Source organism: Salvelinus fontinalis, unplaced genomic scaffold (genome assembly GCF_029448725.1).
Source record: "Salvelinus fontinalis isolate EN_2023a unplaced genomic scaffold, ASM2944872v1 scaffold_0214, whole genome shotgun sequence".
Taxonomy (NCBI): domain Eukaryota; kingdom Metazoa; phylum Chordata; class Actinopteri; order Salmoniformes; family Salmonidae; genus Salvelinus; species Salvelinus fontinalis.
The window spans coordinates 114,065-133,282 of NW_026600423.1; the positions used below are offsets into that span (position 1 = coordinate 114,065).

Sequence of the window (19,218 nt, forward strand, 5' to 3'; positions counted from 1 at the left end):
ACGTGGACCTTGTAGACACGTGGACCTTGTAGACACGTGGACCTTGTGGACCTTGTAGACATGTGGACCTTGTAGACACGTGGACCTTGTAGACATGTGGACCTTGTAGTGGATATGTGGCACAATCGCTGCCATATTTAGCCTCTTATAACTCTTGTAACATGTAGTTACCCAAACTAGTCCTGTCTGAAATACTTTAGACATATAACCAGTAGTTACCCAAACTAGTCCTGTCTGAAATACTTTAGACATAAAACCAGTAGTTACCCAAACTAGTCCTGTCTGAAATACTTTAGACATATAACCAGTAGTTACCCAAACTAGTCCTCTCTGAAATACTTTAGACATGTAACCAGTAGTTACCCAAACTAGTCCTCTCTGAAATACTTTAGACATGTAACCAGTAGTTACCCTAACTAGTCCTCTCTGAAATACTTTAGACATATAACCAGTAGTTACCCAAACTAGTCCTCTCTGAAATACTTTAGACATGTAACCAGTAGTTACCCTAACTAGTCCTGTCTGAAATACTTTAGACATGTAACCAGTAGTTACCCTAACTAGTCCCATCTGAAATACTTTAGACATGTAGTTACCCAAACTAGTCCTCTCTGAAATACTTTAGACATATAACCAGTAGTTACCCAAACTAGTCCCATCTGAAATACTTTAGACATGTAGTTACCCAAACTAGTCCTGTCTGAAATACTTTAGACATGTAACCAGTAGTTACCCAAACTAGTAGAACCCTGTCTGTGCATGTGCCTGATCAGGCCACACCCCACACACCCAGGCCACACCCACCAAACATGAATGTACCTCTTGGTCTGTTGACGAGGGTTGTGCACCATTTTGGGGAAACGTGTTCTTCAGTGCAAACTGTCACACAACGTAGGAAAACGTTCAATGAACACACCCCAGCCTTGAAGTGATCACTAACTGTAACCCCTGACCTCTCTCTCCTCTAGTAAACCCCTGACCTCTCTCTCCTCCAGTTAACCCCTGACCTCTAACCCCTGACCTCTAACCCCTGACCTCTAACCCCTGACCTCTCTCTCCTCCAGTTAACCCCTGACCTCTCTCTCCTCTAGTAAACCCCTGACCTCTCTCTCCTCCAGTTAACCCCTGACCTCTCTCTCCTCCAGTTAACCCCTGACCTCTCTCTCCTCCAGTTAACCCCTGACCTCTCTCTCCTCCAGTTAACCCCTGACCTCTCTCTCCTCTAGTTAACCCCTGACCTCTCTCACCTCCAGTTAACCCCTGACCTCTCTCTCCTCTAGTAAACCCCTGACCTCTCTCTCCTCTAGTTAACCCCTGACCTCTCTCTCCTCTAGTTAACCCCTGACCTCGCTCTCCTCCAGTTAACCCCTGACCCCTCTCTCCTCTAGTTAACCCCTGACCTCTCTCTCCTCCAGTTAACCCCTGACCTCTCTCTCCTCTAGTAAACCCCTGACCTCTCTCTCCTCCAGTTAACCCCTGACCATCTAACCCCTGACCTCTCTCTCCTCTAGTTAACCCCTGACCTCTCTCTCCTCTAGTTAACCCCTGACCTCTCTCTCCTCTAGTTAACCCCTGACCTCTCTCTCCTCTAGTTAACCCCTGACCTCTCTCTCCTCCAGTTAACCCCTGACCTCTCTCTCCTCCAGTTAACCCCTGACCTCTCTCTCCTCCAGTTAACCCCTGACCTCTCTCTCCTCCAGTTAAACTCTGACCTCTAAATCCTGACCTCTCTCTCCTCTAGTTAACCCCTGACCTCTTTCTCCTCTAGTTAACCCCTGACCTCTCTCTACTCTAGTTAAACCCTGACCTCTCACTTCCACTTAACCCCTGACCTCTCTCTCTAGTAAACCCCTGACCTCTCTCTCCTCTAGTTAACCCCTGATCTCTCTCTCCTCTAGTTAAACCCTGACCTCTCTCTTCCACTTAACCCCTGATCTCTCTCTCCTCCAGTTAACCCCTGATCTCTCTCTCCTCCAGTTAACCCCTGACCCCTCTCTCTCCTCTAGTTAACCCCTGACCTCTCTCTCCTCTAGTTAACCCCTGACCTCTCTCTCCTCTAGTTAAACCCTGACCTCTCTCTTCCACTTAACCCCTGATCTCTCTCTCCTCCAGTTAACCCCTGATCTCTCTCTCCTCCAGTTAACCCCTGACCCCTCTCTCTCCTCTAGTTAACCCCTGACCTCTCTCTCCTCTTGTTAACCCCTGACCTCTCTCTCCTCTAGTTAACCCCTGACCTCTCTCTCCTACAGTTAACCCCTGACCTCTCTCTCCTCCAGTTAACCCCTGACCTCTCTCTCCTCCAGTTAACCCCTGACCTATCTCTCCTCTAGTAAACCCCTGACCTCTCTCTCCTCTAGTAAACCCCTGACCTCTCTCTCCTCTAGTTAACCCCTGACCTCTCTCTCCTCTAGTAAACCCCTGACCCCTCTCTCCTCTAGTTAACCCCTGACCCCTCTCTCCTCTAGTTAACCCCTGACCTCTAACCCCTGACCTCTCTCTCCTCCAGTTAACCCCTGACCTCTCTCTCCTCTAGTTAAACCCCTGCCCTCTCTCTCCTCTAGTTAAACCCCTGACCTCTCTCTCCTCTAGTTAACCCCTGACCTCTCTCTCCTCTAGTTAACCCCTGACCTCTCTCTCCTCCAGTTAACCCCTGACCTCTCTCTCCTCTAGTAAACCCCTGACCTCTCTCTCCTCTAGTAAACCCCTGACCTCTCTCTCCTCCAGTTAACCCCTGACCTTTCTCTCCTCCAGTTAACCCCTGACCTCTCTCTCCTCCAGTTAACCCCTGACCTCTCTCTCCTCCAGTTAACCCCTGACCTCTCTCTCCTCCAGTTAACCCCTGACCATCTAACCCCTGACCTCTCTCTCCTCCAGTTAACCCCTGACCTCTCTCTCCTCTAGTAAACCCCTGACCATCTAACCCCTGACCTCTCTCTCCTCTAGTTAACCCCTGACCTCTCTCTCCTCCAGTTAACCCCTGACCTCTCTCTCCTCTAGTAAACCCCTGACCATCTAACCCCTGACCTCTCTCTCCTCTAGTTAACCCCTGACCTCTCTCTCCTCCAGTTAACCCCTGACCTCTCTCTCCTCCAGTTAACCCCTGACCTCTCTCTCCTCTAGTAAACCCCTGACCATCTAACCCCTGACCTCTCTCTCCTCTAGTTAACCCCTGACCTCTCTCTCCTCCAGTTAACCCCTGACCTCTCTCTCCTCCAGTTAACCCCTGACCCCTCTCTCCTCCAGTTAACCCCTGACCTCTCTCTCCTCCAGTTAAACTCTAACCTCTAACCCCTGACCTCTCTCTCCTCTAGTTAACCCCTGACCTCTCTCTCCTCCAGTTCATTTCTCAGAAGGTCATGTCTGTGGTTGAGGTCCTGGACTGCAGGTAAGAAAACCAATCTACACATACAAATCAAATGTTATTGGTCACATTGTTAGCAGATGTTATTGATCACATGGTTAGCAGATGTTATTGGTCACATGGTTAGCAGATGTTAATGGTCACATGGTTAGCAGATGTTATTGATCACATGGTTAGCAGATGTTAATGGTCACATGGTTAGCAGATGTTATTGATCACATGGTTAGCAGATGTTATTGGTCACATGGTTAGCAGATGTTAATGGTCACATGGTTAGCAGATGTTAACCTGTCTAGGATCAGCGTGGCGCTAGCGGCACCCCCCCCCCCCCCCACTGAAAAACCAGTGCCGCGAAATTCAAAAAATATATTTTTTTAAAATATTTAACTTTCACACATTAAAGTCCAATACAGCTAATGAAAGACACAGATCTTGTGAATCCAGTCAACTTGTCCGATTTTTAAAATGTTTTACAGGGAAGACACAATATGTAAAGATGTACATCTATTACCTAAAAACACATTAGCATAATCCACCATCTTTTATTTGTCCACCAACACCAGTAGCCATCACCAATTCGGCTAAACTAAGATATTTATAGCCCCTAACCAACAAAAAAACTCATTAGATGACAGTCTGATAACATATTTATGGTATGGGATAGGTTTTGTTAGAAAAAAGTGCATATTTCAGGTAGATGGCATAGGTTACAATTGCACCCACCGTCACAAATGGAATAGAAAAACTACTTAGAGCAACGTGTTTACCTACTTACTAATCATCAAACATTTCGTAAAAATACACAGCATACACGAATCGAAAGACACAGATCCTGTGAATACAGACAATATTTCAGATTTTCTAAGTGTCTTACAGCGAAAACACAATAAATCGTTATATTAGCGTAGCACATAGCACATAGCAGCCCAGCATTGATTCTAGCCAAAGTGAGCGATAAAAGTCAACATCGCCAAAAGATATTAATTTTTTCACTAACCTTCTCAGAATTCTTCCGATGACACTCCTGTAACAGCATATTACACATTCCATATAGAGTTTGATCGCAAATGTTTATATTTAGCCACCAAAATCATGGTTAGACAATGTGAAATGTAGACAAGCTGGTCAGAAAAAGTCCTTGCGCCACTTAGACAGTGATCTACTCTTATACATAAATACTCATAAACGTGACTAAAAAATATAGGGTGGACAGGGATTGATAGACAATTTAATTCTTAATACAATCGCGGATTTACATTTTTTAAATTATCCTACTTTTCAATACAGTTTGCGCCAAGCGAAGCTACGTCATAAAACATGGCGTCCTAAGCCACTAAAATGTTTCGACAGAAACACGATTTATCATAATAAAAATGTCCTACCTTGAGCTGTTCTTCCATCAGTATCTTGGGCAAAGGATCCTTTCTTGAGAGCAATCGTCTTTTGGTGGAAAGCTGTCCTCTTGCCATGTGGAAATGCCAACTGCGTTCGGGATGAACTGAAAAGCGTGCCCAACTATTCACATCGTTGCAAAAATAAATGTCCCAAAATCGCACTAAACGGATATAAATTGCTATAAAACGCTTTAAATTAACTACCTTATGATGTTTTTAACTCCCATAACGAGTAGAAACATGACCCGAGTAATATTACCCCCTTCACTAATGCTTGGAACAGGAGCGGGCCGGTGTCCTCTAGGCGCATGACGCAGCTCCAAAAGAATGACTAGCTTCAGGGTTTTTTCATTTGTGGGGCCTGTGAACGCGCAATCGACCCCATTGGAATCGTCATCACGTAAAGGCATCCAGGGGAAGACGTAAGAAGTGTCCGTATAGTCATAGCAATATCAGTGCCGTTTTAACTGACTTCAGAACAGTGGCCAACATTTCTGAAATCTGAATCCATGTCAGGGAAATTGCTGTAGAATGGGCTCTGTTCCACTTAGAGACAAAATTTCAACTCCTATAGAAACTATAGACTGTTTTCTATCCAATAATAATAATAATATGCATATTGTACGATCAAGGATTTTGTGGGAAGCCGTTTCAAAAATTACCCAATTAGCATAAATAGTCTAAACAGCGCCCCCATCCCCAACAGGTTAATGGTCACATGGTTAGCAGATGTTATTGATCACATGGTTAGCAGATGTTATTGGTCACATGGTTAGCAGATGTTATTGATCACATGGTTAGCAGATGTTATTGATCACATGGTTAGCAGATGTTAATGCGAGTGTATAACTAAATGCTTGTGCTTCTAGTTCCGACAGTGCAGCAATATCAACAAGTAATCTAACAATTCCCCAACAACTACCTAATACACACACATCTAAAGGGGTGAATTAGAATATGTACATATAAATATATGGGTGAGAGATGGCCGTGCGGCATAGGCAAGGTGCAATAGATGGTATAAAATACAGTATATACATGTGATATGAGTAGTGTAAGATATGTAAACATTATTAAAGCGGCATTAATTAAAGTGGCATTGTACAAAGTGACTAGTGATCCGTTTATTAAAGTGTCCAGTGATTGGGTCTTAATGTAGGCAGCAGCCTCTCTGAGTTAGTGATGGCTGTTTAACAGTCTGATGGCCTTGAGATAGAAGCTGTTTTTCAGTCTCTCGGTCCCTGCTTTGATGCACCTGTACTGACCTCTCCTTCTGGATGATAGAGGGGTGAACAGGCAGTGATGCACCTGTACTGACCTCGTCTTCTGGATGATAGCGGGGTGAACAGGCAGTGATGCACCTGTACTGACCTCGTCTTCTGGGTGATAGAGGGGTGAACAGGCAGTGGCTCAGGTGGTTGTTGTCCTTGATGATCTTTATGGCCTTCCTGTGACATCGGGTGGTGTAGGTGTCCTGGAGGGCAGGTAGTTTGCCCCGGGTGATGCGTTCTGCAGACCTCACTACCCTCTGGAGAGCCTTACGGTTGTGGGCGGAGCAGTTGCCGTACCAGGCGGTGATACAGCCCAACAGGATGCTCTTGATTGTGCATCTGTAAAAGTTTGAGGGTTTTGGTGACAAGCCAAATTTCTTCAGCCTCCTGAGGTTGAAGTGGAGCTGGTGTGCCTTCTTCACGACGCTGTCTGTGTGGGTGGACCATTTCAGTTTGTCTGTGCTGTGTACGCCGAGGAACTTAAAACTTTCCACCTTCTCCACTGCTATCCCTTCGATGTGGATAGGGGGGTGCTCCCTCTGCTGTTTCCTGAAGTCCACGATCATCTCTTTTGTTTTGACGTTGAGTGTGAGGTTATTTTCCTGACACCACACTCCGCGGGCCCTCACCTCCTCCCTGTAGGCCGTCTCGTTGTTGTTGGTAATCAAGCCCACTACTGTTGTGTCGTCTGCCAACTTGATGATTGAGTTGGAGGCGTGCATGGCCACGCAGTCGTGGGTGTACAGGAGGGGGCTGAGCACGGACCCTTGTGGGGCTTGATTTTTGCGTCGTCTGTGGACATGTTGGGGCTGTATGCAAACTGAAGTGGGTCTAGGGTGGCCGGTAAGGTGGAGGGGGTATGATCCTCAACTAGTCTCTCAAAGCACTTCATGATGACAGGAGTGAGTGCTACGGGGCGATTGTCATTTAGTTCAGTTATCTTTGCCTTCTTGGGTACAGGAACAATGGCGGCCATCTTGAAGCATTTGGGGACAGCAGGCTGAGATAGGGAGAGATTGAATATGTCCGTAACCACACCAGCCAGCTGGACTGTGCATACTCTGAGGACGCGGCTAGGGATGCCGTCTGGGCTGGCAGCCTTGCGAGGGTTAACATGTTTAAATGTCTTACGTCGGCCACGGAGAAGCAGAGGGGGGCAGTCTGGGCTGGCAGCCCTGCGAGGGTTAACATGTTTAAATGTCTTACGTCGGCCACAGAGAAGGAGAGGGGGGCAGTCTGGGCTGGCAGCCTTGCGAGGGTTGACATGTTTAAATGTCTTACGTCGGCCACGGAGGAGAAGGGGGCAGTCTGGGCTGGCAGCCTTGCAAGGGTTAACATGTTTAAATGTCTTACGTCGGCCACAGAGAAGCAGAGGGGGGCAGTCTGGGCCGGCAGCCTTGCGAGGGTTAACATGTTTAAATGTCTTACGTCGGCCACAGAGAAGGAGAGGGGGGCAGTCTGGGCTGGCAGCCTTGCGAGGGTTAAGATGTTTAAATGTCTTACGTCGGCCACAGAGAAGGAGAGGGGGGCAGTCTGGGCTGGCAGCCTTGCGAGGGTTAAGATGTTTAAATGTCTTACGTCGGCCACGGAGAAGGAGAAGGGGGCAGTCCTTCTAAACGTGCCGTGACGGTGCCACTGTTATATCCTCAAAGCAAAGAAGGTGTTTAGTTTGTCTGGAAGCGTGATGTTGGTGTCCGTGACTTGGCTGTTTTTGTAGTCCGTGATTTCCTGTCGACCCTGCCAATAACGTCTCGTGTCTGAGTTGAATTGCGACTCCACCTTGTCCCTGTAGTGTCATTTTGCTTGTTTGATTGCCTTGCGGAGGGAATAATTACACGGTTTATATTCAGCCGTATTTCCAGACTTCTTTCCATGGTTAAAGGCGGTGGATCACGCTTTCAGTTTTTGCGCCATCCATCTACAGTTTCTATGTTTTAATAGTCACAGTGGCTACGACATCTTCAATGCTCTTCTTTATAAACGCACTCACCGAGTCGACACATCGGTCAATGTTGTTCTCTGAGGCTGACCGGAACATATTCCTGTCCGCGTGATCAAAACAATCTTGAAGCGTGGCTTTCCGATTGATCGGACCAGCGTTGAATGGACCTTGTCACTGGTACATCCTGTTTGAGTTTCTGCCTATAGGACGGTAGGAGCACGATGGAGTCGTGGTCGGATTTGCAGAAGGGAGGGCGGGGGAGGGCCTTGTATGCATGGTGGAAGTTAGTGGTGATCCAGTGTTTTTCCTGGTGCTACAGTCAATATGCTGATAGAATTTAGGAAGCCTTGTTTTCAAATTTGCTTTGTTAAAAACTTCTTCTGGCTGCAAGCCCGAGGCCGCCCACAATATAACAACAGCCACTTCAAGTGCAGGGCGCGAAATTCAAAATATATTTTTTAGAAATATTTAACTTTCACACATTAACAAGTCCAATACCGAAAATGAAAGGTACACATCTTGTGAAACCAGCCAACATGTCCGATTTTTAAAATGTTTTACAGCGAAAACAGCACGCATATTTATGTTAGCTCACCACCAAATACAAAAAAGGACAGACATTTTTCACAGCACAGGTAGCATGCACAAAGCCAATCTAACTAACCAAGAACCAACCAAACTAACCAACAAACAACTTCATCAGATGACAGTCTTATAACATGTTATTCAATAAATCTATGTTTTGTTCGAAAAATGTGCATATTTCAGGTATAAATCATAGTTTACATTGCAGCTACAATCAGAAATTGCACCGAAAGCAGACAGAATAATTACAGACACCAATGCCAAATACCTAAATACTCATCATAAAACATTTCTGAAAAATACATAGTGTACAGCAAATGAAAGACGGGCATCTTGTGATTCCAGCCAATATTTCCGATTTATTAAGTGTTTTACAGCGAAAACACAATATAGCGTTATATTAGCTTACCACAATAGCCAGAAACACAAGCCATTTCCCAGCAGCAAAAGTTAGCGATCGTAACAAACCAGTAAAAGATAAATAATTTTTGACTAACCTTGATATTCTTCATCAGATGACAGTCCTATAACATCAGGTTATACATACACTTATGTTTTGTTCGAAAATGTGCATATTTAGAGCTGAAATCAGTGGTTATACATTGTGCTAACGTAGCTACTTTTTCCCACAACGTCCGGATTTTTTTCTGACACTTTTTCTGACACACATATTCTGACCAAATAGCTATTCATAAACATAACTAAAAAAATACATGTTGTATAGGAAATGATAGATACACTAGTTCTTAATGCAATCGCCGTGTTAGAATTCTAAAAATAACTTCATTACCACATAAGGCTTACGTTATGGCGACCGAGTACCCAAAACCTGGGCGCAAAACTAATAGTACACAGTTCGACAGATATATGAAATAGCATCATAAAATGGGTCCTTCTTTTGCTGATCTTCCATCAGAATGTTGTACAAGGGGTCCTTTGTCAAGAACAATCGTTGTTTGGATTTAGAACGTCCTTTTTCCCTCTTGAATTAGCAAGCGCACTAGCCAAGTGGCACGAAGCTCTCCTTCCTGAACAAAGGCACACAACGCAACACGCCTAACGTCCCAAATAAATTTCAAAAATCTAATAAAACTATATTGAAAAAACATACTTTACGATGATATTGTCACATGTATCAAATAAAATCAAAGCCGGAGATAGTAGTCGCCTATAACGAAAGCTTTTCAGAAGGCAATTCCAGGTCCAACCTCGCGCCTTCCTGAAAACAGGAAATGGGTGGCACGTCATTCCAAGACGATTTATTCCAACTCAGACCAAGATAAACACTCCATTTCTTCTCTCACAGCCTCTTGACATCCAGGGGAAGGTGTATGATGTGCATGTATACTAATACGTATCATGCCCATTTATAGGCAGGACCTAGAAGAGAGCATCGATTTCAGATTTTCCACTTCCTGGTCAGGAAGTTTGTGCCAAATGAGTTCTGTTTTACTCACAGATATAATTCAAACGGTTTTAGAAACTAGAGAGTGTTTTCTATCCAATAGTAATAATAATATGCATATTGTACGAGCAAGAATTGAGTACGAGGCCGTTTGAAATGGGCACCTTTTATCTGGCTACTCAATACTGCCCCTGCAGCCCAAACAGGTTAAAATCCCCAGATACAATAAATGCGTCCCCAGGATATATGGTTTCCAGTTTACATAGAGTCCAGTGAAGTTCTTTGAGGGCACAATTCTGACAACATATCCCAAGAGAGCCATGTTTCCATGAAACAGAGAATGTTACAATCTCTGATGTCTCTGGAAGACAACCCTTGCCCGATTTTTGTCTGCCGTGTTGTCGAGAGACTGGACATTGGCGAGTAGTATACTGGGGAGCGGTGGGCGATGTGCACGTCTACGGAGCCTGACCAGGTGGCCGCTTCATCTGTCCCTTCTGATGCGCCGTTGTTTTGGGTCTACTACTGGAATTAAATCCATTGTCCTGAGTGGTGGTCCGAACAGAGGATCCTGGTCGTAATGTTTGGGTGGTGGTCCGAACAGAGGATCCTGGTCGTAGTGTTTGTAAGTTGACGTTGCTCTTATATCCAGTAGTTCTTCCCGGCTGTATCTAACAAGACTTAATATTTCCTGGGGTAACAATGTAAGAAATAATACATAATAAACACTGCATAATGTCCTAAGAACTCGAAGCGAGGCGACCATCTCTGTTGACACCATCAGGGTTTGGAACTCCGAACTCTGGATAAATGGTGGGAAAATTATAGACCAAGAAATCACACAGAGCCACAGACGACCTTCATCACCCAGACCACAGACTACAGAGCCACAGATAACCTTCATCACCCAGACCACAGACCACAGAGCCACAGATAACCTTCATCACCCAGACCACAGAGCCACAGACGACCTTCATCACCCAGACCACAGAGCCACAGATAACCTTCACCACCCAGACCACAGAGCCACAGATAACCTTCATCACCCAGACCACAGAGCCACAGATAACCTTCATCACCCAGACCACAGACCACAGAGCCACAGACAACCTTCATCACCCAGACCACAGACCACAGAGCCACAGACAACCTTCATCACCCAGACCACAGAGCCACAGATAACCTTCATCACCCAGACCACAGACCACAGAGCCACAGACAACCTTCATCACCCAGACCACAGAGCCACAGACAACCTTCATCACCCAGACCACAGACCACAGAGCCACAGACAACCTTCACCACCCAGACCACAGAGCCACAGATAACCTTCATCACCCAGACCACAGAGCCACAGATAACCTTCATCACCCAGACCACAGACCACAAAGCCACAGACAACCTTCATCACCCAGACCACAGACCACAGAGCCACAGACAACCTTCATCACCCAGACCACAGAGCCACAGATAACCTTCATCACCCAGACCACAGACCACAGAGCCACAGACAACCTTCATCACCCAGACCACAGACCACAGAGCCACAGACAACCTTCATCACCCAGACCACAGAGCCACAGACAACCTTCATCACCCAGACCACAGACCACAGAGCCACAGACAACCTTCATCACCCAGACCACAGAGCCACAGATAACCTTCATCACCCAGACCACAGACCACAGAGCCACAGACAACCTTCATCACCCAGACCACAGAGCCACAGACAACCTTCATCACCCAGACCACAGACCACAGAGCCACAGACAACCTTCATCACCCAGACCACAGACCACAGAGCCACAGACAACCTTCATCACCCAGACCACAGAGCCACAGATAACCTTCATCACCCAGACCACAGACCACAGAGCCACAGACAACCTTCATCACCCAGACCACAGAGCCACAGACGACCTTCATCACCCAGACCACAGACCACAGAGCCACAGACAACCTTCATCACCCAGACCACAGAGCCACAGACAACCTTCATCACCCAGACCACAGACCACAGAGCCACAGACAACCTTCATCACCCAGACCACAGAGCCACAGATAACCTTCATCACCCAGACCACAGACCACAGAGCCACAGACAACCTTCATCACCCAGACCACAGACCACAGAGCCACAGATAACCTTCATCACCCAGACCACAGAGCCACAGACGACCTTCATCACCCAGACCACAGAGCCACAGATAACCTTCATCACCCAGACCACAGACCACAGAGCCACAGACAACCTTCATCACCCAGACCACAGAGCCACAGATAACCTTCATCACCCAGACCACAGAGCCACAGATAACCTTCATCAATGCCATCCAGACCAGACCTGGATTTCAAATACTTAACAATTATTTCAAATACTTTATCTGTGGCTGTTTGAGTTTGCCTTGCTAGACGGGCTAGACGTGCCGCTAGCGACCCACCTTGCCAACATCCGGGGAAATTGCAGAGCGCGAAAAAAAATAAAAAATAATCGTAATATTAAACATTCATAAAAATACAAGTGTCATATATAATTTAAACGCGTAACTTCTTGTTAATCCAGCCGCTTTGTCAGATTTCAAAAAGGCTTTACGGCGAAAGCACACCATGCGATTATCTAAGGACAGCGCCCCGCGTACAAAAGCATTAAAAACGTTTTCCAAACCAGCAGAGGTGTCACGAAGGTGTCAGAAATAGTGATAAAATAAATCACTTACCTTTGAAGATCTTCCTCTGTTTGCAATCCCAAGGGTCCCAGCTATATAACAAATGGTCGTTTTTGTTCAATAAAGTCTTTCTTTATATCCCAAAAAAGTCAGTTTAGTTGGCGCGCTTGATTCAGTAATCCACCTGTTCCCGTCTTTCAAAATGCAGACAAATGAATCCCGTAAGTTACCAATAAACTTGGTCCAAACAAGTCAAACAACGTTTCTAATCAATTCTCAGGTCCCCTAATATGTAAATAAACGATCAAATTTAAGACGGAGAATAGTGTGTTCAATACCGGAGATAAATAGCGAAGTGCACGCCCTCATCCACGAGCGCCACAACACTACAGTCAAAATGAGAGCCACCTAGAAAAACTACAAATTCTGGCTCGTTTTTCAAAAAATGTCAATGTCAATCTACCCCATCTTTTCTATCGGTCAACTTGTCCTTATGTGCAATAAATCATTATTCTAAACTCTGGGACACTTGGGGGATGTTTTAGATCCCAAATTAAGAGAACCTCCAAAAAATAATATAGATATAAAAAATATGTAGATATTTTTAGTAATTTTTTTTTACCCCTTTTTTCCCCCCAATTACGATCTTATCTCATGGCTGTAGGGGCGAAGGTTGCGTCATCTGTCCTCTGAAACCCGCCGCCCTTCTTTACACCCGCTCGCTTAACCTGGAAGCTGTACCGAAATCAGCCTGCAGGCTACAGCCTGTCACAAGGAGACTACAGCCTGTCACAAGGAGACTACAGCCTGTCACAAGGAGACTACAGCCTGTCACAAGGAGACTACAGCCTGTCACAAGGAGACTACAGCCTGTCACAAGGAGACTACAGCCTGTCACAAGGAGTCGCTCGAGCGATGATGAGCCAAGTAAAGCCACCAGGCTGTAGTGATGGGATCGAACCCCAGGCTGTAGTGATGGGATCGACCCCCAGGCTGTAGTGATGGGATCGAACCCCAGGCTGTAGTGATGGGATCGAACCCCAGGCTGTAGTGATGGGATCGAACCCCAGGCTGTAGTGATGGGATCGAACCCCAGGCTGTAGTGATGGGATCGAACCCTAGGCTGTAGTGATGGGATCGAACCCCAGGCTGTAGTGATGGGATCGAACCCCAGGCTGTAGTGATGGGATCGACCCCCAGGCTGTAGTGATGGGATCGAACCCCAGGCTGTAGTGATGGGATCGAACCCCAGGCTGTAGTGATGGGATCGAACCCCAGGCTGTAGTGATGGGATCGAACCCCAGGCTGTAGTGATGGGATCGAACCCCAGGCTGTAGTGATGGGATCGAACCCCAGGCTGTAGTGATGGGATCGAACCCCAGGCTGTAGTGATGGGATCGAACCCCAGGCTGTAGTGATGGGATCGACCCCCAGGCTGTAGTGATGGGATCGACCCCCAGGCTGTAGTGATGGGATCGAACCCCAGGCTGTAGTGATGGGATCGAACCCCAGGCTGTAGTGATGGGATCGAACCCCAGGCTGTAGTGATGGGATCGAACCCCAGGCTGTAGTGATGGGATCGAACCCCAGGCTGTAGTGATGGGATCGAACCCCAGGCTGTAGTGATGGGATCGAACCCCAGGCTGTAGTGATGGGATCGAACCCCAGGCTGTAGTGATGGGATCGAACCCCAGGCTGTAGTGATGGGATCGACCCCCAGGCTGTAGTGATGGGATCGAACCCCAGGCTGTAGTGATGGGATCGAACCCCAGGCTGTAGTGATGGGATCGAACCCCAGGCTGTAGTGATGGGATCGAACCCCAGACTGTAGTGATGGGATCGAACCCCAGGCTGTAGTGATGGGATCGAACCCCAGGCTGTAGTGATGGGATCGAACCCCAGGCTGTAGTGATGGGATCGAACCCCAGGCTGTAGTGATGGGATCGAACCCCAGGCTGTAGTGATGGGATCGAACCCCAGGCTGTAGTGATGGGATCGAACCCCAGGCTGTAGTGATGGGATCGAACCCCAGGCTGTAGTGATGGGATCGAACCCCAGGCTGTAGTGATGGGATCGAACCCCAGACTGTAGTGATGGGATCGAACCCCAGGCTGTAGTGATGGGATCGAACCCCAGGCTGTAGTGATGGGATCGAACCCCAGGCTGTAGTGATGGGATCGAACCCCAGGCTGTAGTGATGGGATCGAACCCCAGGCTGTAGTGATGGGATCGAACCCCAGGCTGTAGTGATGGGATCGAACCCCAGGCTGTAGTGATGGGATCGAACCCCAGGCTGTAGTGATGGCGTAACACTGAGCTCATGAAGTGTTTGGTTAGATTTTCAAAAACATTTGAGTGATTAGAGGGACAATAGAGGGCTGAGTACCAGGCAGGTAGCAAGTTTGGTAGACTAGTAATGACCATCAGCAACATCAGAGCTTAGGGAAGCCTAGTTACCGTGACTAAACGGTCGGGCAGACCAGGTAGGCTCAGGTACCATCATCACCATCACCTCTCTCTGTGTGTTGTAGCAGTGGGGTGGATCTGGTCTCGTTCCATGGAGTCATCTCTCAGAGGATCACCCTACAGAGAGGAACGACCACACACACTCCCACACAGAGAGGTACGAGACACACACTCCTACACGGAGAGGTACGAGACACACACTCCTACACGGAGAGGTACGAGACACACACTCCTACACAGAGAGGTACGAGACACACACTCCTACACAGAGAGGTACGAGACACACACTCCTACACGGAGAGGTACGAGACACACACTCCTACACGGAGAGGTACGAGACACACACTCCTACACAGAGAGGTACGAGACACACACTCCTACACAGAGAGGTACGAGACACACAATCCTGCACGGAGAGGTACGAGACACACAATCCTACACGGAGAGGTACGAGACACACACTCCTACACGGAGAGGTACGAGACACACACTCCTACACGGAGAGGTACGAGACACACACTCCTACACAGAGAGGTACGAGACACACACTCTTACACAGAGTGGTACGAGACACACACTCCTACACGGAGAGGTACGAGACACACACTCCTACACAGAGAGGTACGAGACACACACTCCTACACGGAGAGGTACGAGACACACAATCCTGCACGGAGAGGTACGAGACGCACACTCCTGCACGGAGAGGTACGAGACACACACTCCTGCACGGAGAGGTACGAGACACACACTCCTGCACGGAGAGGTACGAGACACACACTCCTACACGGAGAGGTACGAGACACACACTCCTACACGGAGAGGTACGAGACACACACTCCTACACGGAGAGGTACGAGACACACACTCCTGCACGGAGAGGTACGAGACACACACTCCTACACGGAGAGGTACGAGACACACACTCCTACACGGAGAGGTATGAGACACACACTCCTACACGGAGAGGTATTAGACACACACTCCTGCACGGAGAGGTACGAGACACACACTCCTACACGGAGAGGTACGAGACACACACTCCTACACGGAGAGGTACGAGACACACACTCTATATCAGGGCTGCCCAAACCTGTTCCTGGATATCTACACTCCAGGAGGGTTTCTCTCCAGGAACAGGGTTGGAGTTAAAACCTACAGGAGGGTTTCTCTCCAGGAACAGGGTTGGAGTTAAAACCTACAGGAGGGTATATCTCCAGGAACAGGGTTGGAGGTAAAACCTACAGGAGGGTCTCTCTCCAGGAACAGGGTTGGAGTTAAAACCTACAGGAGGGTCTCTCTCCGGGAACAGGGTTGGAGTTAAAACCTACAGGAGGGTATCTCTCCAGGAACAGGGTTGGAGCTAAAACCTACAGGAGGGTATCTCTCCAGGAACAGGGTTGGAGCTAAAACCTACAGGAGGGTATCTCTCCAGGAACAGGGTTGGAGTTCGGCGTAGATGTTGATTCAATGTGTTTGTGTTTGACCTGTGTGTTTGTGTTTGACCTGTGTGTTTGTGTTTGACCTGTGTGTTTGTGTTGCACCTGTGTGTGTAGACGTGGAGGCAGGGCTGAGTGTGAGGTTGACGGTGTGTGTGGAGCCCAGAGGGCGGAGCCTGCAGGTCTATTTGGACCTAAGCCGCACCCCCTACCCTCCCGGCCTTTTACCTGGAAACACTGTCCTATTTACCAGCTTCCAACGCAGGCTGTCACGGTAACGCATCCAACACGCTGTCACGGTAACGCATCCAACACGCTGTCACGGTAACGCATCCAACACGCTGTCACGGTAACGCATCCAACACGCTGTCACGGTAACGCATCCAACACGCTGTCACGGTAACGCATCCAACACGCTGTCACGGTAACGCATCCAACACGCTGTCACGGTAACGCATCCAACACGCTGTCACGGTAACGCATCCAACACGCTGTCACGGTAACGCATCCAACACGCTGTCACGGTAACGCATCCAACACGCTGTCACGGTAACGCATCCAACACGCTGTCACGGTAACACATCCAACACGCTGTCACGGTAACACATCCAACACGCTGTCACGGTAACACATCCAACACGCTGTCACGGTAACACATCCAACACGCTGTCACGGTAACACATCCAACACGCTGTCACGGTAACACATCCAACACGCTGTCACGGTAACACATCCAACACGCTGTCACGGTAACACATCCAACACGCTGTCACGGTAACGCATCCAACACGCTGTCACGGTAACGCATCCAACACGCTGTCACGGTAACGCATCCAACACGCTGTCACGGTAACGCATCCAACACGCTGTCACGGTAACGCATCCAACACGCTGTCACGGTAACGCATCCAACACGCTGTCACGGTAACGCATCCAACACGCTGTCACGGTAACGCATCTAACACGCTGTCACGGTAACGCATCCAACACGCTGTCACGGTAACGCATCCAACACGCTGTCACGGTAACGCATCCAACACGCTGTCACGGTAACGCATCCAACACGCTGTCACGGTAACGCATCCAACACGCTGTCACGGTAACGCATCCAACACGCTGTCACGGTAACGCATCCAACACGCTGTCACGGTAACGCATCCAACACGCTGTCACGGTAACGCATCCAACACGCTGTCACGGTAACGCATCCAACACGCTGTCACGGTAACGCATCCAACACGCTGTCACGGTAACGCATCCAACACGCTGTCACGGTAACGCATCCAACACGCTGTCACGGTAACGCATCCAACACGCTGTCACGGTAACGCATCCAACACGCTGTCACGGTAACGCATCCAACACGCTGTCACGGTAACGCATCCAACACGCTGTCACGGTAACGCATCCAACACGCTGTCACGGTAACGCATCCAACACGCTGTCACGGTAACGCATCCAACACGCTGTCACGGTAACGCATCCAACACGCTGTCACGGTAACACATCCAACACGCTGTCACGGTAACACATCCAACACGCTGTCACGGTAACGCATCCAACACGCTGTCACGGTAACGCATCCAACACGCTGTCACGGTAACGCATCCAACACGCTGTCACGGTAACGCATCCAACACGCTGTCACGGTAACGCATCCAACACGCTGTCACGGTAACACATCCAACACGCTGTCACGGTAACACATCCAACACGCTGTCACGGTAACGCATCCAACACGCTGTCACGGTAACGCATCCAACACGCTGTCACGGTAACGCATCCAACACGCTGTCACGGTAACGCATCCAACACGCTGTCACGGTAACGCATCCAACACGCTGTCACGGTAACACATCCAACACGCTGTCACGGTAACGCATCCAACACGCTGTCACGGTAACGCATCCAACACGCTGTCACGGTAACGCATCCAACACGCTGTCACGGTAACGCATCCAACACGCTGTCACGGTAACGCATCCAACACGCTGTCACGGTAACGCATCCAACACGCTGTCACGGTAACGCATCCAACACGCTGTCACGGTAACGCATCCAACACGCTGTCACGGTAACGCATCCAACACGCTGTCACGGTAACGCATCCAACACGCTGTCACGGTAACACATCCAACACGCTGTCACGGTAAAACTCTCCAGAAGGTGTATTAAAATGCTTCTGCCCAGCTTGAACAAAAAAGGTATTCAGGTGCTCAACTTATTTAGTGTGTTTGTGTGTTGCAGGGTAGGAGGGGTGTATTGTCGTTCTGTCCCAGTCAGCTGTTTGACCATCATGGCCCTGGGAAAGACTGACACCCAGTGAGTCCTCTCCTCCTCTCCTCATTCACTCTGCCTCCTCTCCTCATTCACTCTGCCTCCTCTCCTCATTCACTCTGCCTCCTCTCCTCATTCACTCTGCCTCCTCTCCTCATTCACTCTGCCTCCTCTCCTCATTCACTCTACCTCCTCTCCTCATTCACTCTGCCTCCTCTCCTCATTCACTCTGCCTCCTCTCCTCATTCACTCTACCTCCTCTCCTCATTCACTCTGCCTCCTCTCCTCATTCACTCTGCCTCCTCTCCTTCTCCACTCTGCCTCCTCTCCTCATTCACTCTGCCTCCTCTCCTCATTCACTCTGCCTCCTCTCCTCATTCACTCTGCCTCCTCTCCTCATTCACTCTGCCTC

At 48.4% G+C, this 19,218-nt stretch overlaps 1 protein-coding gene across 1 annotated transcript in view; it reads left to right on the forward strand.

Moving 5' to 3' along the window:
- Nucleotides 1-19,218, forward strand: part of LOC129844731 (CST complex subunit CTC1-like) — a 127,563-nt gene that overhangs the window by 99,423 nt on the left and 8,922 nt on the right. Inside the window, exons 4-7 of the mRNA XM_055912795.1 lie at nucleotides 3,339-3,385; nucleotides 15,156-15,247; nucleotides 16,647-16,803; nucleotides 18,777-18,851. Coding sequence (XP_055768770.1) covers nucleotides 3,339-3,385; nucleotides 15,156-15,247; nucleotides 16,647-16,803; nucleotides 18,777-18,851 — 371 coding nt within the window. The remainder of the gene's footprint in view (nucleotides 1-3,338; nucleotides 3,386-15,155; nucleotides 15,248-16,646; nucleotides 16,804-18,776; nucleotides 18,852-19,218) is intronic.